We start from the raw sequence: 24,327 nt of genomic DNA, 5'->3' as shown, positions 1-24,327 counted from the left end.
GCGCAGAAGCAGATAAGGCAACGACCAATCACAACGCCTCTGTCCCCACTCTTCAACTGAAGCCGTGAAGGTGTTTTTTAAAAATAAAAAACGACTTTTCCGGTATTTTTGAGTGAAAAAACAAAAAAGACAGAAATAATAAAAAGAAGAAATAGCAAAAGGCAAAGAAGTAGAAAAAAATAAATAGATATATTAAAAGTAGAAACAAAAACAAAAAAATTAAAAAAAAAAGGTAGAAAAGAAAAAAAGAAGTGAAAATAATGAATGTAATGAAAAGAAGCAAAAGAAGAAGAAGAAGAAGAAGTCAAAAAGAAGAAACAAGAAATGGAAGAAGCCTGAAGCATCTTTGAATTCAGCTGCGGACTATACTTTTTGTAGGAAAAGAAATCTCGTTTCTCAACAATATAATAATAAGGTAATTGTTCACCATCTTTCTCTGACTTTTTGACCGGCCTGTCTCACTCGCACTGTCGTCAAGGACCTTAAATATATATATATATATATATATATATATATATATATATGAGGGACAAAACTTGTTCGCTACTTCAATGCACAATTTTACGTAATTCATCCCCCTCTAGGATCATCCATCAATCGGAGAAAATGAGAAATGAGATCCGATTAGTACCATTTTGAAAAAAAAAAATTCTTCGAGACATTTTCGAAAAATTATCCATATACTTTCTCTCCTCCTATTCTTTTCTTTAATTCTCACACCTTCCACTCCCCTAAAAATGGAAATTAAACAAATTCTGCCTTATTTTTACAGATACATTTTTGGAATTTTTTTTTTATTTATAAACAATTATAACAATATAAATAAAAAAATCATGTTAAAAATATAAAATATTCAATAAAAACTATATACGGAAATAAAAATTTACCTAAAATAGCGAAATATTTCCCTAGAATAGCATAAGATTTAACTGAAACAAGTAAAATTTTACAATAACAATCTTTACAAGTAAAATAAATTTTATGTTATGTTTATAGCGATGGTTTATAGCGATCTTGATAAAACATTTTTTAAATTATGTAAATTCAAAATTACACGGAAAAAATGATTTACCTAAAACAGCGAAATCTTTCCCTATATATATAGTATAGCAAAAGATTTAACTGAAATAAGTAAAAACTTTTGCTATACTAAAGGGAAAGGTTTTGCTATTTCAGGTAAATCATTTTTTCCGTGTAATTTTGAATTTACATAATTTGAAAAATGTTTTACTAAGGTGAAACTATTGCTATAAACATAACCTAAAATTTGTTTGCAAGATTCCTTTCGCGTCACAGATATAATTATTCGAAAATTGATTTTATTTTGTTTTTTTTTTTTGTCATTTTTTCTATTTATAAAATACATATTTCATTATGTAGTAGTACTATTGGTTTTAATTCCCTCCATTCTCTTTTTAGTTTCTATAGAATCTCTCTCTCTCTTTCTATTGTTAAAATAATGGATACTTTCCTCTGGGTCCTACATATATCTTATGGGATTCTTTTCTATTAAAGAGAGATCAAGAGTATATATGAGCTCGTTTCCAGAATCAAGAAATTGAACATCTGTGTATAGAAAATGAAGAAATAAACCATAAAATGCGTAAGGAATTTTATAGAGGTATATATGTATTACAGCGATATTCCCTTTCCTTGTAATCTTTACTTTTTTTTTGTACGAGGAGATTTCACCTAAAAACTTTTTTGAAAAGGATTTGAAATTCTATAGAGAATAAAAAAAAAAAATAAATTTCCCCGATTATCCTGTTTCTTTTCTTTTTATGTCTCTTTTTTGTCTCCCCAATACTTCTCATTTCATATAAAATATATATATATATATTATATTCTTTTGACAATTTTTCTTTATTTTTCTTATAGACATTTTAAAATTTTTAAATCTTAGATTAAAAAAAACTTTTGTCTTTTTTTTGTATTTTACAATTTTTTATTAATTTTTTTTAACTATATTTGCCCTATTATTATTGTTATTATTCTTGTTATTATTATTATTATTATTATTATTATTATTATTATTATTATTATTATTATTATTATTATTATTATTATTATTATTATTATTATTATTATTATTATTATTATTATTATTATTAGTATTTTTATTACTATTGTTATTACTGTTTTTATTATTTAATATTATTAGTATTTTTCAACTATAGGTCAGTTAAAAAAATTATAGGTTATGTTTGTAATACTTTTACCACAATTTAATCTTATTTTAATTATGTATAAAGAAACTCAGTTTTTAATTTGGTAATTATATATACTTAAATATCAATATTTTACATTGTATTTTGATAGTTGATTCCCTTTTTTATATTTTCATTTCCCAACTATCATAAACATAATCTATATAATTTATTTTTCCTTTTTCAAAGTGCGACACATATTTAGTTTATAATTTATATTAACAAGCGTTATTTTTATCTGTTCAACATTACGATTTGGTTTTCTAATGCCTTATTAATATATTTCCTAACCTATAAAAAAAAACAATTGTGCTCGCACAAAAAAATAAAATAAAATTACTAAAAATTTATTACATTTTTTGTAATAAAATATATTATTTTTATTACTGTCTTTATAATTATTGGATTCTAATTATCTTTTATATTTATTTATATTTAATTACGATTTGGTTTTCTAAAAATCAACCGCACCTAACCTTACGTTGTATTTTAAATTGCTCACGCACTGTACAATAAAATTCACTATATATATATATATATATATATATATATATGTTATTGTCATTTCGTGCGCGTCTATAGCGTCACTTTTTTCCTTTCTTTTTTCGACCCTCAGGAGCCTAATCCTTTTCTCGACATTAATTTCCGCATTATTTTCGGAATTACTATTCGCAATATATATACGAGCAGGCCACATTAATATACTTAGATTTCTTGTGCCTTGTATATATATATATATATATATATATATATATATATATATAGAAGGCGCGGTAGCATATAGGCGCCCCATTCAATCTCGAAAGGTAATTCTATTCCCCTTCCCTTTAAAAGCTTTCGCCGCGGGCACGGGTTCAGACTCGTAGCACACTATACAATACGCAAAAATTATTAACGATCACCTCGACCCTCGTAACGCCTTCTCGACCCAGACAATACCGGGTGTTGCTCCAAAAATTTTGACAATGTTTTTTTTCCAGCAAAAAAAAAAAAAAAATGGATCTTCCCGCTTTTGGAAAAACCACGCATATACAAGAAAAAGGTATTTTATATAATTTCGAAACTTCTATTTGTCATTTATTGTCAGTAATGAAAAACCTCACGACAACCGCAAAATGGTTTCTTTTTTCTATTCTGAATTTCATGTTCAATAAATCATCCATTTTGCATCTAATCTTACATATTGCAAATTTACATTTTTCAGTTATTTATTCAATTTTTGTAAAAGCTGTTCTTTTTTAGGGTATATATAACAGATTTGACATGGATAATTTTTATTAGATTTAATTGAATTTAATTTGTATTACGAATTTATTGAAATTGGTGAAATGCGGTGTTAATTTTTTAAACTTGTGGAACGACCTTTATATTTGTGAGTATTGTAAAAAAGGCCTTTAGAGAATATTATACTCTAAATGGGTCTCTGGACAAATGCCTCCACCACTAAATTTTCTACTGGACTTTACCAAATTTTAATTTAATGTCGTTTTGTAACGTTAATTTATTTTCTAGGAACCTTTTAATATTAGTGATTTAAAGAAATATTGCAGAACAGCCTTAACAAATTTTAGCCGAGTGGGGGATTTGAAATGTTACCGTACTGATAAAATAATATTGTAGAACAGCCTTAACAAATTTTAGGTATTGGTTTCTATTGTTCCTACTCGCCAATGTCCACAATCACCACTTAATTCTCGTCAACTACCGAACCCTGCTCTAGTAAAAATTTAGTGATTTTATAGTAACTTAATTTTAACAATAAAGTTACTATATATTTACTAGAGAAGGGTGCAGTAGTTGACTAGAATTATACGACGAATTAACGGCGAGTACAAACACTTCGTTTTAATACCGCCAATATAGTACGCAAGGTAAACTATTAAATATTAGTAATTAAATTTAAAAAATAAGAAAAAATACTAATTACTTAATAATTTTTTAAAAATTTTTCCAGATATTCCATGACAATTTCAATTTTGAAGAAGAAAAGAAAGAAGAAAGAAAAAAAAGGTTTGTTTTATATTAATGATGAATAATAATGAGCTTAATTAATAATAATCTAAATTCGGCTATACTACTTTTCTAGTAAACAAAATTATTGTCATAATTCTCGTCAACTACCGCAACCTGCTCTAGAGAAAATTTAGTGTATTTTAAAAATTGAAAGTTACTATAAAGTTACTAAATTTTCACTATAGAGCAGGGTGCGGTAGTTGACCGAGAATTATATGACAAAGAGGGGATTTTAATGACTGGGGACAATAGACTTTATTTGTCCAAAGACTCATTTGAGAAGTTACCGTGTTGCACTAGTAAAATATTAACATTTTTTTTATTATTACGATTTAGTTTTCATTAAAAAAATTTTTTCCCCATTGCCTGAAAGAAAAAAATAAATATATATTAGAAGTCATTCAGTAATTTAAACATATTAAATTTTAGGTTATGTTTCCTTTGGAAAATGACTAAAAAAAACAGCACTATATACCACCGTCACAATCTGAAAAATAGCGGCAAAATTTATAAAAAAACTTTTATTAATATTTTCACAAATACCCAAAAATGAAAAAAATTATTTTGTTAATACAAATATGAATAATAAAATTTTGTCCTTTTTTTCTAAAATAAAAAAGGTATTTCCTATATTATTTAATACTTTTTAAATTAAATTTCTTTCTCTTTTTACTTTGTCAAAAGAATTTTTTTTTCGAAGCTTTATATACATATATGTATGTATTTAGATTAGATCACCCCATATAGGACGAATATATATGTGATTGAATAATAAAAAAAAAAAAAGTTTTCTATACGCTCACTTGTTACAGATTACCTCATCTCTGACAATGAGAAAGGATGAAGGCCCGCGCGCGTTATAATATGTGGAAGGTGCAGGCTCGCAGTTTCGCTCATTTCGTAAAGTGTGCATAAATTAGGGCTCCCCCTTTATATATATATATATATATATGTGTGTGCTTCTTAACCCATATTTTTGACCGCACGAAAAACGTGTGGCACGTGAGTTTATCCAAGTGCTTTTTGAATTTACTCCTTTTCTATTACCGGCCTCTTTTTTATTTCTCAATCGTCCCCAATTTAAAGAGCCCATTCTCGAAAAAATTGCCACCACATATATATACTCAATTTAACAACACTTAGGAATAAAATAAAACTATTTTTTTGAATTGCAATTTACGAAAAGAAATTAAAATTAAAATTTTTTTTTCAATATTTTAATAAACGAAAAAAAATTAAAATGACATTTAATTGACAAAATTAAGAGAAAGGAAAAAAATTTCTAGAAACATTTAAAACCGTTATATAAGAAAAATATCAAATTCTCCCCCAACATCCGTCAATATAGAGGGGTGACCAAAAAAAAAAACAAAAGTCCACGCTAAAAACGCCCATTTTCCGCAATTTTTTTTTTCCTGTTTACATATACCATCAGAATATATCTATGACCATTTCTCACCTTACATAATTTTCCACTAAATATATTTTTGCGGAAGTTTCAAATTGCGCCTCTACGGGAGGAAGAGGAGGTGCGCGCACATCTTCTTGCGGTGTTCACACAGTAGGAGCAATAGAAAAAATAAAGAAACACTAAACCTCAAAAAAAAAAAAAAAAAAAATGCCGAGGGAGGAAGATTTTGACACATATATATATATTCGAGAAAAAGAAACTTCCGAACGTGACGATTTCCACATGAGATATTATATTAGTCTTTGGTCACGAATTTTACGTCGTAAATTCATGACGTCACACGCATTAAAATAAAAAACAAAAAATTAAAAAATTGTAAGGGATGCATTTTATATAAATATATATATATATAGAAGACCCGAAATGCAGATCCAGATCCCAAAGCCGAATTGTGAAAACGTAAGCCGGCCTACTTATAAAGTGGGGCTCGACCGAATTTATTATAATACAAAATTATTTGTATAGAGCGCGTTGAATCCCTAAAATTTAATCTCCGCTCGAACCGGATCTCAGATCCACTCCTAACAGTTCCAATGTGTATAGGGGATTATATGCCAAAAACTAGGGACCACTATCTGAAGTTTCGCTCCTCTTCTTTAAAAAAAAAACCCTCCCCCTTTCTCTTCACCCTTTAACCACCCTATATATATATATATATACATCCTTTTGAAAACCCGACTTTGGAGCACCCTAGAAATTAAGAAGCGAGTGAGAGAATTTATTATGAATATTATCATACATAGGGTATATATAGATAATATATATAATAACTAAAAAGGCGTAAGTGCAAAAGGGACATATATATATATATATATATATATATATATATATATATATATATATATATATATATATATGTGCGAGGAGAAAATCCTTGATGAGTTGTGAGGTGTATTATTAAAATAAAATCCACTCCTGAATAGGGTGTGTGCGCAGTTGAAAACAAAATATATGCAGATCACTTTTTTTTTGGTTTTGTATATTTATATAGGATTCGAATTAATCAGAATATTTAAAATAGAATTTTAGAAAAATTTTATAAGAGAGAGAGAGAGAGTGGAGGAAAAAAAACGTATTCTTTTATTTCAAAAACCCTTTTCTTTCAATTTTTTTTTTTCTTAAAGTTTATACTCCTGAACAAACGATAAGGGAAAACAAAACATTAAATAGTGATTCGTAAAAAAAGTATAGTGAAAAAAAATCGAGGACGTAGAATTTCATTTGTAACGTCTTTTATAGAGGTTAGAAAATTACTATTAGAAAACCAAATCGTAAATATGATAAATATAATCAACAAAATATAATACGTCAATTGCAAATAGTAATTATAAGTTAACAAAAATTAACTAAATTAAACTAACAAAAAGAGGTTATATATATGCCTTCAGGAAATAATTTACATACAACTAAGCAGCGCCACCACCATGAACTAAAAATTAGCGGGAAAATTTAAAAAAAATACGTATAACACTTCTAGAGGAAGGGGGTGTTATTTATTACTGTCAGCTAAAAAATACGTTACACGGGGGGGAGGAGGGTTTGAAATTTCCAAATAAAAGCGTTACGTATATATATAGTTTCTAAACAGCCCCAAATCTATTTTTTAAATTACACTTTTTAAGTTTCGCATTATTTTTTTAAGGTTATATGAAGAACGCACCAAAAAATAAAACACGCCTCTTCAACGAAAATATACTACCAACATTAATCTATTAAATTAAGAACATAATCGTAATAAATTTCATATATCTTATAATTCATATCGGAATGTAAAAAATAAAAATTTCATGTTAAATGTTAATTTTTGAACGAGTGAATAATTGTCATGACAAAGTGTGACATGAAAATCACATCTTGACGACATGAAACACCTGATAATGTATAAAAAGGGGGGGGGGGGTTTGGGGTTTATATTAATCGAAGAGTATACTGTTGGCGAATTTCAACGCGCGTGGTTCGTGCTTGAAAACGTGTTGCACGTACAGTTAAGCATCGGGTATCGTTCGAATCGAAGGGGGAACATAGAGGAAAGCGGGTTCGACATCGCCGGTGCGGGCCCTTTGTTATAAAAGAACGACGCGTGCCTCTGCACGTGTGCACGACCAATGCCTATACGCACCCTCTCCCCCCCCTCTCTCTCTCTATCTTACTATTTTTATAATAATCTATCTCACTTGCACGTTTGGCTATACTTTTTAAAATCTTTCTCTCTCTTTTATTATATATATATATATATACCTTAAAAAAGAACGTAGTCATATCTATCATCTAACCCAGGCACCACTTTCATCCATTATTGTCGATCAAGGAAATATTGGCTGGAGTATCGTAAAAGTGAACAAGGAAATGTATCAATTTTCGAGAACACTATTGGTTCTTTATGTCCTTATAGTGTTTTTCAGTAAAGTACTCTAATTTCTCCATTTTTTTCTATTTGCACTAAATTCGTATATTTTAAAATGAATTTTTGTTTATTTTATGATTTTGAAACTACGTTGAATCTACGTCTAACCTACGTCTAACCTACGTTTAACCTACGTTTAACCTACGTTTAACCTACGTTTAACCTACGTTCAACCTTAGTTAAACCTATGTTGAACCTACTTTAACTCCAAATTAAACCTAATTTTAATCTCTGACCTAATTGGGCCCTATTTATAACCTTTTTGGACCCTAATTTAAACCTAAATTAACCCTTTTATATAATCTACTACTTTGACCCGATTTTAAACTCCAGCTACTTTGACCTTAAATTAAACCTAATTTGATCCTACCTTGCACCTATACTTTGACCCAAAATTAAACCTAATTTGAACCTAATATCTGTAACTTAATTAGAATCTGTCTAACCTATATTCTAAGCCTATTTTAACCTTCCTTCAACTTAATTTGAACCTATCTGGAACCTATTTTGACTCTACGTTGAACCTACTTTAACCCCTATACTGTGTACTAAATTTAGCCTTATAGAAAATAACCACTGTTATCCTAAATTGAACCTAATTTGACCATAATTTGAACCTAATTTGACCCTTTATACATTAAAACTACTTCGATCCAAACCAAACCTAATTTTACCTAACCTTGAATCAAATTTTACCCTATGTAAAACTTTTATTGAACATTTTCTAAACCTACTTTAACCCTCCTTCAACCTAATTTGGCCCAAATTTGATCTTACATAAATCCTACTCTAATATGAACCTAATTTAATCCTAACTTGAATCTAATTTGATCCTACATTAAACCTAATTTGACCCTATATTAAACCTAATTTGACCCTACATTAAACCTAATTTGACCCTACATTTAACCTAATTTGACCTACATTAAACCTACTTTGACCCAAGTTAAACCTAATTCTACCTAACGTTGAACCAAATTTAATCTTTTTATAAACTTTATTGAACTTTGAGCCTACTTTAACCTTCCTTAAACCTGATTTTGAACCTATCTGGTACCTAATTTGACCCTAACTTGAACCTAATTTGACCCTACATTAAACCTACTTTGACCCAAGTTAAACCTAATTCTACCTAACCTTGAACCAAATTTAATCTTTTTATAAACTTTATTGAACTTAGAGCCTACTTTAACCTTCCTTAAACCTAATTTTGAACCTATCTGGTACCTAATTTGACCCTACATTAAGCCTCCTTTGACCCAAGTTAAACCTAATTCTACCTAACCTTGAACCAAATTTAATCCTTTTATAAACTTTATTGAACTTTGAGCCTACTTTAACCTTTCTTAAACGTTATTTTGAACCTATCTGGTACCTAATTTGACCCTAACTTGAACCTAATTTGACCTACGTTAAACCTAATTTGACCTACGTTAAACCTAATTTGACCTATGTTAAACCTAATTTGACCTACATTAAACCTACTTTGACCCAATTTAAACCGAAGTTTACCTAACTTTAAACCAAATTTAAACTCTTTTTGAAACTTCTATTGAACCTATTCTGAGCCAACTTTAACCTACTACTACATTGATCCTACATTAGATGATTTGAGTTGAAGAATTATAATTTGTTTATTGTTACGATTTGATTCATAAAAATTACCTTTCTATATACTGCATCCTGTAAACTGAAACAAAAAAATAAATATTACAAAAAGAAATTTAAAAAAAAAAGATGTGTAAACTTACCAAATTTGTAAACGAAAGAACAAAATTTAATCCCAGTTTTGAAACTGCCGTATATATACTCTATAGTGGAGATTTTGATCCATAACCTTTTGTTTATAGAATCATCCTAAGATCCTTTTTAGATTATATTATTCAGTAAAACTGTCTATTGTTCCTGTTTCACTTATATTTCCCAACGTTTTCCCACTTATTAAAAGTAACCTGATCTTAACATCTCATCCTTTTCTTAAAATTATCACAGTGCGTCTATTGTCTTTTCAAACTAAAATTTTGTAGATTTTTTTGTCTATATTTTAATCCTTTAAAATACTTACTTTGTTGGTATTCTTTTTCTCTCTCTCACTTTGCCATAAAAGGCAAAAAAAAATAAACATTTTTAAGATCCATGCACGTGATGTTGAAAATGGACTTCTATATAGAGTATATATATATATATATATATATATATATAGTTTGAAGTATAACCCAATTATAATATTCAGAGCGCGCATGGTATGGGCCCTTTTTTAAAAAAGATGCCTATCATATAAGCCTAGAAAGAAAAGGGCTCTGATGCTTGTAAAAAAAAATGCAAATGCCGAAATAAATTTATTCGACAAGATCGGTCAGTGGATCTTTGCTGCTGATTTTTTTATCATGCCTACGAGGCTCTCTCTCTCTCTCTCTCTCTCTGCGGATAACGCATAACCAAATGTCTTGTGGGCCATATCATCCTACTCATCGTATGGTAATGACTACTGATGAATAGGTTGCGTATCAACTTGACGTGAATATATAACTATGTTCTTCTTTATTATATACAATGAACCTTTTTTTCTTAGTGTCGACAAAATTTTAGCATTAAACGAAGTACTAAAATAGTACCGATTTTAGGTGTACCTAAAATCGGTACCTAAAGTACCTACAGTACCTAAAATACCTAAAGTACTTTAGTATTAGTACCTAAAGTTGGTATTAAATTATAATATACCTTTCGTTTTAGTGTCAGAACTAGAATTTAATAAATCAAAATCAGTAAATAAAATCTCTTACAGATTATTAAAGATTTATCAAACTCGATCATCATCAGCTTCTCCAATTTTGTTTTATATGACAACAGGTGTTCCTTTCAGGCTTCCTTAAATTCTAAAATCATGCATATCATGAGGGAAAATCCATTCGTTAACCCATCATCTCTACCATTAGTATATATAGTCTCTCTACGAGGTTTCGTTCTTATATAGGTGTACACGCGCCCGGTTCTTTTTCTGGCATATGGTGTGCTTTCCCCTCTCTCTCTCTCTCTCTCTCTCTCTCTCTCTCTCTCTCTCTCTCTCTCTCTCTCTCTCTCTCTCTCTCTCTCTCTCTCTCTCTCTCTCTCTCTCTCTCTCTCTCTCTCTCTCTCTCTCTCTCTCAAGTTCCGGGGGAGCACACACCAAACTACATACATAAGGGTCGAGTAAGAAAAACGTGAGGGCTGCTGCTACTGCGGCGCGTGCTCAAAATCCCCACCATTACACCTCTTTTTTTTTCCCCCTCAGAATATAAGTTGGTCCTTCCTCTCTTTCTCTCATACTTGTTTTTATATTGTCACCCCTCTCATTCTTGTTCTTTCTCTCTTTAGCTCTCTCTGAAACCCAACCCATCTATCGGATGTCCGCGCTCATTCTCAATGTAGACGCCATGCCGAGCGTAGCACGCGGTCCGATTAACGCGCATCGCAATTAAAAAACAAAAATTAAGTGATAATTAGTTTTTGTTTTTGTTTTTTTTAATTGTACTATATCGGAATTAGATTCCAAAGAAGAAAGTGAATTTAAACAATTTTGTGCCTTTTGTGCAAAAAAAAAAAACGACCGTTAGTGATACCCCTCTCCCTCCATTTTGAAAACAAAATTTCCAAGAAAGTGAAAGTGTGTATTTGTATTTTCTCCGAAAGTGCAAAATTTCAGTGTATTTTAATTTTTGCTGAATTATTTCAGTAATATTTGAATTCATATTCCAAAAAAGGATGTTCCTATTTGCGATTAATTTGATTTTAGAATTTTTGAAAAAAAAGTAAATCCTTAATTATACCTATAGTGTAAACTAACCTATAGCTTCAAAATTATACCTCAACTTTTCAAAATTGTATTCAAAATCATTGATTTTCATTATTTGACTATATTTAATCATCAAAAATGACGACAATGGGTGTAACTGTTTTCTGTAATCGAGTCCAAATTCCCAATAATGATCGCGATCAAATGATGTTATTGCGAACATTACAGGACAATGAAAGCAATATTCTTGTTAATAGACCACAAATAATAGCGCCAAAAAGTGTTCTAGTGTCAAATTCAAGTGTACCATTAAATACAAATTCAATAAGTGTTGTTCAACCAAATACTCTACCACCATACGATCCAACGAGACTCAAGAAACATGGTAAGAATGGTCAACCGCCACCAATGGCAGTTGCAAGACGCAATGCAAGGGAAAGAAATAGAGTCAAACAGGTGAACGATGGTTTTACAAAATTAAGATCATACATACCAAATCATGTTGCCGCTGGCTATGGTGATAGGGGGAAAAAATTATCTAAAGTCGAAACACTTCGAATGGCCGTTGAATATATAAGGGGGTTAAAAAAATTATTAGCCGACGCCGATGGTGTTGATTATGATTTTAATATTGAACAAGGAATGATGGCAACACCATCACCAACGGGAAGTGTTCTTTCAACAAGTAATGGTTCAGCTGGTGAAAGACTCGATGAGGTTCAAGAGGATTATCTTCTCGACGAAGATGAAGACGATGAGGAGAGACGCCAAAGGACATCCTTAGCAATCAGGTATATAATTAAAATTTTCCATAAAAACTAATATAGAAAAAAAAAACTAATAGAAGTTATATAATTTTGTTTTTTTTTTTCCCCAGGCTATCACCTAATTTACGTACAACAGCGAAAAGAAAACGTAATTCAATTGATTATTTAATTGGTGATGAGGAAAATGTTGAACCAAAAGAATCACGTGGTACATTTGCAAGATTTTCACCCACAACAATAGAATCGCCAAGTGTTGTTGTTAAAAATGAATTTTGTACTGATGATAATTTACAACCAACATCAAGAGTTGTATTATCGCCATACAGTGGTGCAACGACGACTGAAATTGTTGAGGTTCTTCATCCGGAAGATGAGGCAGGAACAACGGTTATCTATACCACAAGTCCTGAGCCATTTTCGGGTGCTTTGTACTATAAGCATGAACCTTCTGAGACAGGCGAGTTTATGGACGTTGTCAGCTGGTGGGAACAGGAACAGGGACGACTGGTTCATCATACACAACCTCACGCTCAACGACTGACGCACGTCTAACCGCATTTTGTACAAGAGGTGAGTTTTTTTTTTTTTTTTTTTTTTTTGATAATCCCAGGCTTTAATGATTCAAACTTTCTTAAAAATCCAATAATTATTTATATGTCTGTGTGGTTGATTCGAAAAAACATTTTGGCGGCTTTTACGTATGCGCAGAAAATTTCTACCTCTTCTGCACGTGCGCACAAAGTTTCTGCTACTTCTAGTTATGCGCACAAAGTAAAAAACACTTTTTACACATTCCTTGAAATTGTAGAAACTTTGTGCGCATATTTTTAATCTATAGAAATTATTTGCGCATGGTTGAAAGAGGTAGAAATTTTTAAAAACGTTTTTTTTTCATACGTTAGTGTTTGTAAAAATTCGCTAAACTCGAAAAAAATAGTACTTCCTGAAAAAGGGGGATATATTTCCGAATGCGCAAATTGTAATTACATTCGGAGAAACATGGTTTTCTTGCAAAAAAAAGGAAGGGGAAAAAATGTTATCGATAAAGGAGTGTAAAATTTTAATGACTTGTTTCTGTTTTATATTATCCACGTGGGAGACCACGTGCGTTCACTTCTTGTAGACTCACTTGGCATGTCTTTTGATGCACGTGGTGAAAGACAGTGAGAAAGAGAGGATGTGGGTTGCAAGTAGAAACTCGTGTAAGAAGACGCGCACGTGGTTGTCATTCGAAAATATAAATATATATATATATATATATACTCTTCCAAAGAACCACTTTGCCTTTTTTCTTTAATATTTCTCACACGACGTCATTTATATACTTTGTATATAGTAGCCAAAATCGCATTCCATTAAGGGAAACGTTCCATCGTCAGTTGCCATGTGCTGCCGGAAATTCTTATATTCCTTTTTTTTCTGAATCATTTTCTGATGATGGAGAAACTAAATTAGGGTTATGTATTTAAAAAACGAACGCGGGGAAGATTGATGGTGTCATGGAGTGATTAATTTGTATAAGGGTTTTACAATTAGTAGGTTTCTATTGTTGTGTTTTCAATTTCAAAAGGGTTAATTATTTTTCGAATAAGGGAGTTCGGTTTTTCTAACGAGAATAATTATTTTTTCAAAGCCATGGTAAGGTTTCTTTAGGCAGAATTTCCCTTAGCTGAAGGAGGAGGAAATTTCCCTCATCCTTGGGAGGCGGAAGTTCCCTTGATTGAAGGAAAGGGAAATCTCCTTGAGGAACGGGAACGTTTCCCTTAGTTGAAGGAGAGGGAAATTTCCCTCATCCTTGGGAAGCGGGAGTTCCCTCAATCGAAGGAAATCTCCTTGCGGAGAGGGAACGTTTCCCTTAGTTGAAGGAGAAGGAAATTTCCCTCAACCTCAGGAAACTGGAAAATCCTCAATCAAAAGGAAGGGAAATTTTTCATTCGGGAAGAGAAAATTTCCTCAGTTGAAGGAGAAGGAAATTTCCCTCATCTGTAGGAAGCGGTAATTAAATTAATCGTAGGAATAGAAGGAGGGTAAAATTTTCCTCATCTTTAGGAAGCGGGAGTTCCCTCAATCGAAGGAAAAGGAAAGGGAAATCTCCTTCCGGAGAGGAAATATCTCCCTTACTTGAAGGAGAAGGAAATTTCCCTTTCCTTCGATTGAGGGAACTCCCGCTTCCTAAGGATAAGGGAAATTTTTTTTTCCTAAAGAGAAAGTTTCCCTTACTTGAAGGAGAGGAAAATTTCCCTCATCCTTAGGAAGCGGGAGTTCCCTCAATCGAAGGAAAAGGAAAGGAAAATCTCCTTCCGGAGAGGGAATATCTCCTATACTTGAAGGAGAGGAAAATTTCCCTCATCCTTAGGAAGCGGGAGTTCCCTCAATTGAAGGAAATGGAAATCCCCTTACGGAAAAGAAATGTTTCCCTTACTTAAAGGAGAAGGAAATTTCCCTTAAACTCAGGAAGTTTAGAATCAAAATTGTAAAAATTCCGCCAGTTTTATTTGAATTTAAAGTCGTTATGGGAAGTTTCGTGTTTCGTCTGGAAAGTGTTTCGGAGACCTCTTTTTCTCTTTCTCTCTCTGTCTGTGGTCTGGAGACATTATCCAGCTACAAATATAGAAGCAATGTTTCCTGAGAAGGGAGAACGTGCCATATATGCGACTATACATAAAATCGACTTAAAAACTTAAAGCCACGGAACGGTACTGGAAACTAGCGTGCCATATGGACAGCAAAAGCGATCGAGATGTCGGCCACAGTATGGATACCATATGCTTGGTAGGAGAGAGAGAGAGCCTTAAACCGTAACCCAAAAGGAAGTCTGTGTTTTTAGTTATTGCACGAAGGATCCTTAAAAATCCCTGACCTTCAGGGAGGGTCATGGCATTAATTAAATGAAGGATCTAGCAAAAAAAAAAGGAAGCGGAGAAAATGATTTTTTTCGAATTAAGAGAAGTTCTTTTTTGTATTAAAAAAATATGTATCGCGTCAGGGTCACGATCGACCGTTGTTGTTTTTTTTTTTTTTGTAAAGCGAGGACACGAGAAAAGTGCGTCGATAAGATTGATACGCGTATGTTGTCATGAAACATGCGGGTGCCACCGGCATAATTGCAGAATAATAATGGACTCTTAATTCTCCATGGCAAATTCTTCTCTTTTATATTTATTTTTGTGTCCCCTACGAAAATCTAGATAAATAAATTAACGAACAAAAACAGGTGTGATGGGATTTAAAAAAAAGAATACATCAGTTTTATTTTTGGATAATTTTTTTTTATTTTTTCAGTAAATTTAAGAAATCTTTTTTTGTTTTCTTTATAGAAAAAAATAAATAGTTTCACACTTCTATAAGGTATGCGGCTATTAAAAAAAATGTGTCTGGAGAGTTTAGAGAGTCAAGGATTCATTTTCACTGATGGCTGCATATATATGTATATTGTAAGATATATAGTTGGACGTCGCGTTTTGCGATAAGCGAATGGTATAGTCTCTCAGGGAGGAATTTATTGAATTAATTTGCCGCGTCGACGCATCTCGTAAACTTCGTTGATGACCTCACTTTGTAATTGTCGTAAATTACTGAACAGTCTCGGGGCCCTTGTGACACAAGAAGAAGAGTTCTTTGTCAATTTTGCATTGTTGTTTCTATAATTTTTTTTTACACTATTAATTTAGAAAAAAAAAATTTTATTTGCGTAGATAATTTGATTTTCTTTTTACTATATAAAGATTTAATTTTTGAGGTTATGTTTGCAGAATAACAATTATTTTTTTGTAAATTGCCTATCTGTTAGTGTAGTAAGGGAAACTTTTCTTTTCCGAAAGAAAAATTTCCCTCTCCTTTGAGGAACGGGAAAGTTTCCTTTACTTGAAGGAGAAGGAAATCTCCTTGAGGAACGGGAACATTTCCCTTACTTGAAGGAGAAGGAAATTTCCTTCATCCTTAGAAAGCGGGAGTTCCCTCAATCGAAGGAAAAGGAAATTTCCTTGCGGAGAGGGAACGTTTCCCTTAATTGAAGGAGAAGAAATTTTCCTTCGATTGAGGGAACTCCCGCTTCCTAAGGACGAGGGAAATTTCCTTCTCCTTTAAGTAAGGGAAACGTTCCCGTTCCTCAAGGAGATTTCCTTTTCCTTTTTTTTCGATTGAAGGAACTCCTGCTTCCTAAGGATGAGGGAAATTATCTTCTCCTTCAACTAAGGGAGAATTTCCCTTTTCTCGATTGGGAAGTGCATTTTGAGGTTATGTTATACAAAATAAATTCAATAGCAAAGAAAATACAGCGTTGCCTAATCGAATCCCTAAATTACCAAAGAATTAAGAGACAACATAACATCAAAAAAAAATTACTAACGGCAAAATCAACAAATAAAATATTAAAATACACAAAATTCAAAATGAAAAATAAACAAAACTATATATATGTATGATGAGAAGAGGGTATTTTTTTAAATAAAAAGAATGATTCCCCATATTTAAAGGGCGCGCGTCCTTTTAAAAATCAAGGGGGAGATGATAGCAACGTCTTTTTTCCCACGATATATACCTATATATATATATATACTATATGGTGATGGTAAAACCTGCGAATTCGACGTGGCATCCCGAATTTAATTTTCCTCGATCCAGGTACGAATCTTATAGGGATCTCATCGTGTATATATATATATATGTGTACGGGAATTTTTGACAATGGGACGAGTAACAATGGGCTCCTGGGTGCTTACAAAAAAGTATATCCTCTCTTCCCTCCTAAAGACCTTAAGGGGCATATTCGATCTCCGCACATATAATATATATATATATATATATATATATATATATATATATATATATATATATATATACACACGAATCTCCCGAAAGTATTTCTTTACCAAACAATAATTCTCATACGACGTCCAACATTAAATTTCAACGGCTTTTCACTATCTGGCAAAAAAAAAAAAAAAAATAGAAATCACATTTTTTTAGGTTGCGGACCCTTTTCAAATTTTGATATTGTTTCTAATAATATTGTCCTTTTTCGAAGAATAACTGCGATTACGTTTTTATTAAAAATTCTTTAAGGGTTCTTTGCGCATTAACATAACCTCAAAATTATAATTTTTTTTTCTTTTAATAACAAATAAAATTATGTTTAAAATTAATTTTATTAAATTTTGAAATATAATAATGTTTAATAATAATAATAATAATTATTATTATTATTATTATTATTATTATTATTATAATGATAGTAGTAATAATAATAATAATAATTAAAAAAATAATTATTAAAATTATTATTTACTATTGTTGCCATGGAAAAAAATATTTATCTGGAACATCGATATGTTTGTCTAGAATAAAAAAAGTTTTCGCTGTTTTAGTGAAACATATATAGATTTTTGTTGCAGTGAAATTTTTCGCTGTTCCAAGTAAAAAAATTTTTCCCCATATGTATATAAAATTACAATTGCATTTTAAATTAATATTTATTTTTTTCCCCCTATAAAAATATTATAATTTAAAAAAAAAAAGTTTGAAAATTTCAGAAAATTTTAAATAGATTGTTTTTTTTTCTGTTACAGATTTATCTCTCTCGATATATATATATTTTTTTCTCGAGAAGAAGCGGCTATAACAATTCGAGGCAAGAGACTATTTCAACTAACAAAAAAAAAATTGTAATTTATAAAATTATTTAATTTAAATTTAATTAATTTAAATCCAAAAATATTTATTTCTTTTAAACAAGTTTTTATTTAAAAAAAAACTTATTTTCGAAACTAAAAAAACGAAAATTAACATTAATATTTTATAAACAATTTAAAGTGAAATAATATTAAAAAATAAATATTTAAATAATAAACTATTTAATAAATCTTCCACACTGTAATAAAAAAGAAGGATTAAATTTTTTTCAAATTTTCATTTCAAAAATTAAAAACAAAAACAAAACTATAATAAATTTTTTAACATGTGAAATGAAAAAAAATTATATTAAAAAAAAATTTATTTCTTCTTTTTTAAATTTTGGAAGGAGCAAATTTTGAAACCGCCCTAATATACAATATATATATATATAGAAATCGATAGTGATAAATTGAAAAATACTAATTTATATCCAAAATGTGTCTTAAAGGTGCCTTCAATTTATTTAAGGCGCATTTTTCTCTCGAGTATATATATATATACGTATATATCAAAAATGGTTCCTGGGATCAATTTTAATTTTCACATGGTAGAAATTTTTTTTGTTTTACTATGTGAAAATTCATCCTACATTGTACAGAAATAATATTAAAAAACAAAAATAATAATAATAATAATAATAATAATAACAAAAATAAAAAAATTATAATTTTATTGTTATTATTATTATTATTATTATTATTATTATTATTAATAATAACAATAGTAATAATGATAAAAATTATTATTATTATTATTATTATTATTATTATTATTATTATTATTGTAATTACAATAATTATTATATAATTACTATAATAAGAATAACAATAAAAATAGTAATAAACTAACAATAATAGTTTACAATAAAATTAATATTAATAATAGTAATTAGAAATAAAAGTATAAAATAATTAATTATAAGAAAAAAAGGGACAAAATATTTCTATAAACTAGTCCAACTGTTTTTTTCTTCTTTTTTTTTGGTGCTCCGTTTTTTGAAAATGGTGAAAAAAAAGAAGGAAACAAAATATGGGCATTATTATACCCTTTATATATATAGACAAATAAAGTGACACCAGATGATAAATAAATAGTAATTAAAAAAATCTATTTTCTAGAAATATTTTATAATTATAGATAATAATAATAATAATATTTTTCCTATATGTAACAATGAGATCTTTAAATTTTTCAAATATTAAAGTTTTTTTATTTAAATTAAATAAAAAAAAATTTCTTTAGAAAAAAATTTTAAAAAAAATTAAAAAAATTTTTTTTTTTTATAAAAAAATTTTGATTTGAGAAATGTATATTCTTTATAGAAAATGAGACTTTTTGGCAGAATTTCAAGAAAAATGTCACTGCAAATGAATGTTAATTTAAAAATAGTTTCTTGAATATATATATGTACCATTTCTTCGAAACGTGGAATTTTTATAAATGTTAAGATTTTTGAAAGATAGAGAAAGAAAGAAAAAAAAATTGAAAGAGAGAAAGAAAATTATTGTAAATATATTTTTTTTAAAACTTTTTACTGTTTTTTGATAATATTCGCTTTCTATTAAAGAACAATTTTTCTACAATATTTTTTAATATAAAATTGTATAAGAAGAAAATCTTTATCAAATTATTATGTACTATGTAAGAAATTTTGTAAATTTTTTTTTTATGCAAAAGGCAGAATTTTTTTTTGTTTTTTTTTTAAATTTTCTCATTAAAAAACATTAATAATAACAATAATTAGATTTTTGCAATTTTTAAAATAAATCCAATTAATTTTAATTTACATAAATTTACACATTTAATATATTACGCAATTAAATTTTATATATGATTTTAAAAATTCAATGAAATAATAATAAGTTTAATTAAATTAATTAATTTACTTAATTAAATTAATAAATTTTGCTAATTAAATTAATCGATTTAAAATTTAATCATCTAACCTAATTTTTATAATTAAATTAAAAGTAAATATTAAATTTTAATTCAGTTTAAAAAAAAGAAAATAATATTGTTATTTTAAATTTAAAAAAAAAAATTAAATTCACAATTTACCTTGATTTTTGACTGAATTAAAATAATAATTTATTAATCTCAATATGGAAAAAGAAAATCAAAATAAAGTGATATATATATTTAATTATGTAAAATTGTATAAATTTGAAAAAAAATGATTAAAAATCATTTGAAGAAAAAAAGTATATAATATTATTAATTATTCGAAAAATTGTCGTGAGAATGTTGAAAATATTTATATGCTCTATATATATATATACGTATACGAAATATAATATGAAATTCTTGACATTGTTTATAAACACGATGATTGCTGCCTTATTTATTCAATAATCTTTATTCATTGCTACAATGACGTGAACCAACAAAAAAAAAAAAAAAACGAAAAGTAGCAAAGAAAAAAAATATGAATCATCATTTTTTTTTTTTGTATATAAATGTGCCTTAATTAATATTGCCAGATACTTCATTAATTTGTAAGGAAACTATTTTTTGTACTATTGATATTTTTTATCGAATATTTAATTAAATGCATTTTACTATTTATGACAATATAAATAAAGTATATGTTATTATTTTCTATTCCTTTCCTATATTTTCATTTTTATTTTCCTATATAATTCTAAATGATTTGAAAAAAAACATTATATTTTTTCGAAAACTGTACAGGATTTTAGATTTTTTTTATGTTTTTATTATTATTTTTTTTTGTCTAACAAAATTATAAATTCAAAATAATAATTTTTCATTTATTTATATTTCAATAATTTTCAAATTTGGCGCCATTAATTATAGTTTTTGTGTTTACATCGTTGGTACTCGTGCATGTGTCACATCACAAGTTTCCTAACCTAAAAATTTATAACAATATAAATATAAATAAATAATTTTTAAAAAATGGTTTATTTTGAAAAATTTTCAAATTTAGCGCCATTAATCATAGTTTTGTGTTTACATGGTTGGTACTTATGTCTTCGCCAATTCACAAAATTCCTAACCTAAAAATTCTACTATTTACTAATTAAACCCCAGTTTTTTTGAAAAAAATTAAAATATTTTCACACCATTCAGAAAATTAATAAAAAAAAAGGTATAGAAAGGAGGGGGGGGGGTATTTTACACTATTAATAATTAATATTTATTAAAGTAGAAAATAAACTTTAATAAGAAAATTTGAAGACTAAATAATTATTTTCAAAAATAGGAAAAAATAATAAAATGAGGGGTTCTTAAAAGATGTAAAAAAAAAGAAATTAGAAAATGGGGCCCATAATTACAATGAGCAAAGTACCTGTCTATCGATAATTTAGTAATTTATTAAATTGGCCCTGTCTGGTAAGGGGGCGAGTTCTCTCTCTCTCTCTCTCTCTCTCTCTCTCTCTCTCTCTCTAGGGTTAACTCGTGTTCGTGTAAAAGGGGGTGTTGACTTCCGCTTTACAGGGGAGGTTTACCAGAGGGTCCAAAAAAAAGAGAGTGGGGGCTAGGAGGGTATGAGAGGTGAGTGGACTCAACTACGTCATTTCCGGCGGACGTTATCCAGTGATCATTTCCGGTTTATAATTTTCCTGCGCCCCATACTCATCCCTCATACTTTACTTCTTGGCACCCCTCGTTTTCTTTTTATTAACTCCCTTCCACCCCCTTGGGGGGTCTTTTTGTAATATTTAAAATTTCTATAAACAATAATAATTAATTAATAAAAAAAAAAAAAAAATTCAATTTTTTAAACCTTTTTTCAAAATTATATAATAGTTTATTAAACAAAATTAAAAAAAAAAATTTTTTTTTAGAATGACAATAAGGTGAAAATTATGATTATGATGATAATAATAATTACTATGTGTGTGAATTATGTTTAAACCGGAAATTGTTAAGCTATTGTCATTGGGGAAAAATAATGAATAATTATTATTCTCATACCGTGTGTGTTACAAAAATTCATTTAAGAAACATTGCATTTTAAACGTAATATTGTATAATTAATATATAATGTGTGTATTACTTATCATGATTCAAAATTACAAGAACTTTGTTTAGAATTTTAAAACAATGACATTTAATAAATTTTTAATGAATATATGAAATAAAACTAGTTTTTAAACCACATCAAACTAGGTTTTGAAATATTATTAATTGTTTTTTTTTTTAACTAATTCAAACTAGTTCTAAACCATATTTTCACAAGGTTTTTTTTTTAACGGTCTGAAACTTGTTTTCAACTGATCATGACTGGTTTGTAAGAGTCACGAACTTGTTTTTGAACCAGTTATGACTGATTTGAAAAAGTTTTGAACTTGTTTTAAAATAGTTATAAACAATATTTAGTGATATTAGTTCTGTTACGAACTAGTTAGGACAGGTTCGAAACAATATCAAACTAGTTTTGAACAACTTTGAATTTGTTTTGAATTAGTCACGACTGATTTGCAATAGTTTCGAACTTGTTTTGAACTAGTTCAAAACAATTTTTAACTATTTTTAGTCCTGTTTCGAACTAGTTTGGACAGGTTCGAAACAGTCTCGAACATGTTTAGAACTAGTTATGACTGATTTGAAAGTGTTTTGAACTAATTCGAAAATTTTTTTGAACGATTTTAGTTATGTTTCAAACTCTTTTGGACAGGTTCTAAACATTTTTTTAACTAGTTTTGAACCTCTTTGCATTTGTTTTGAACTAGTTACGACTTCTTTTCTAACAGTCTCCAACTTGTTTCGAACTATTTTGGACAGGTTCTAAACAGTCTCGAACATGTTTTGAACTAGTTATGATTGATTTGAAAGTGTTTTGAACTAGTTCGAAAATTTTTTTAACGTTTTTAGTTCTGTTACGAACTAGTTAGGACAGGTACGAAACAATCTCAAACTAGTTTTGAACCACTTTGAATTTGTTTTGAATTAGTCACGACTGATTTGTAACAGGCTCGAACTTGTTTTGAATTAGTTCGAAACAATTTTTAACTATTTTAGACCTGTTTCGAACTAGTTTGGACAGGTTCGAAATAGTTTTGAACATGTTTTGAACTAGTTATGATTGATTTGAAAGTGTTTTGAACTAATTCGAAATTTTTTTTTTAACGATTTTACTTTGTTTCAAACTCTTTTGGACAGGTTCTAAACATTTTTTAACTAGTTTTGAACCTCTTTGCATTTGTTTTGAACTAGTTACGACTTTTTTCTAACAGTCTCCAACTTGTTTCGAACTATTTTGGACAGGTTTGAAACAGTCTCGAACATGTTTAGAACTAGTTATGACTGATTTGAAAGTGTTTTGAACTAGTTCGAAACTATTTTTAACGTTTATAGTTTTGTTTCGAACTAGTTTGGACAAGTTCGAAACAATTTTGAAATAGTTTTGAACCACTTTGAATTTGTTTCGAACTATTTTGGACAGGATTGAAACAGTCTCGAACATGTTTAGAACTAGTTATGACTGATTTGAAAGTGTTTTGAACTAGTTCGAAACTATTTTTAACGTTTTTAGTTTTGTTTCGAACTAGTTTGGACAAGTTCGAAACAATTTTTAAATAGTTTTGAACCACTTTGAATTTGTTTTGAACTAGTTAGGACTGGTTTTTAAATGTCTCGAACTTGTTTTGAACTAGTTTTGAACCATTTTGAACTGGTTTTTATCTAATTAGAACTCGTTCAAAACAATTAAATACTAATTTCTTTTATAATTATAGCTGGTTTTGAACTACTTTGGACTAGTTTTGAACAAGTTGGAACTGGTACAAAAACAATTTCTAATTTATCTAATCCGTTCAGAAATGTTTTTTTAAAAATATAAACTAGTTTTAAACAACATTGAATTTGTTTAGAAATCTTTGGAATAAATTTTGATATTCCTAATTTAATGAATGACAAAAATGAAATATATAAAGTTTTTTTTTTTTTTGAAAAATGAAAAATTAATAAAAAATTTTTTAAAAATCATTTTTAATTGAAATTTTTTAATTAGAAAAAAGTAGAATGAAAATGAATTTTAAACTATTTCCTTCATT

At 28.7% G+C, this 24,327-nt stretch overlaps 1 protein-coding gene across 1 annotated transcript; it reads left to right on the top strand.

The window, feature by feature from the left end:
- Nucleotides 1-11,472: 11,472 nt before the first annotated feature.
- Nucleotides 11,473-18,916, top strand: LOC127291257 (uncharacterized). The gene is made up of 3 exons (XM_051320270.1): nucleotides 11,473-12,658; nucleotides 12,745-13,204; nucleotides 18,202-18,916. The coding sequence occupies exons 1-2, from the start codon at nucleotides 12,006-12,008 to the stop codon at nucleotides 13,184-13,186; spliced, it is 1,095 nt and encodes a 364-aa protein (XP_051176227.1). The 5' UTR covers nucleotides 11,473-12,005; the 3' UTR covers nucleotides 13,187-13,204; nucleotides 18,202-18,916.
- Nucleotides 18,917-24,327: the final 5,411 nt, after the last annotated feature.

The sequence above is a fragment of the Leptopilina boulardi genome, unplaced genomic scaffold (assembly GCF_019393585.1).
Source record: "Leptopilina boulardi isolate dan_hultmark-lab unplaced genomic scaffold, ZJU_Lbou_2.1 LbouV2_130, whole genome shotgun sequence".
Classification (NCBI taxonomy): Eukaryota; Metazoa; Arthropoda; class Insecta; order Hymenoptera; family Figitidae; genus Leptopilina; species Leptopilina boulardi.
The sequence above is the reverse complement of the archived record's forward strand: the minus strand, read 5'-3'. Positions and strand labels throughout refer to the sequence as shown.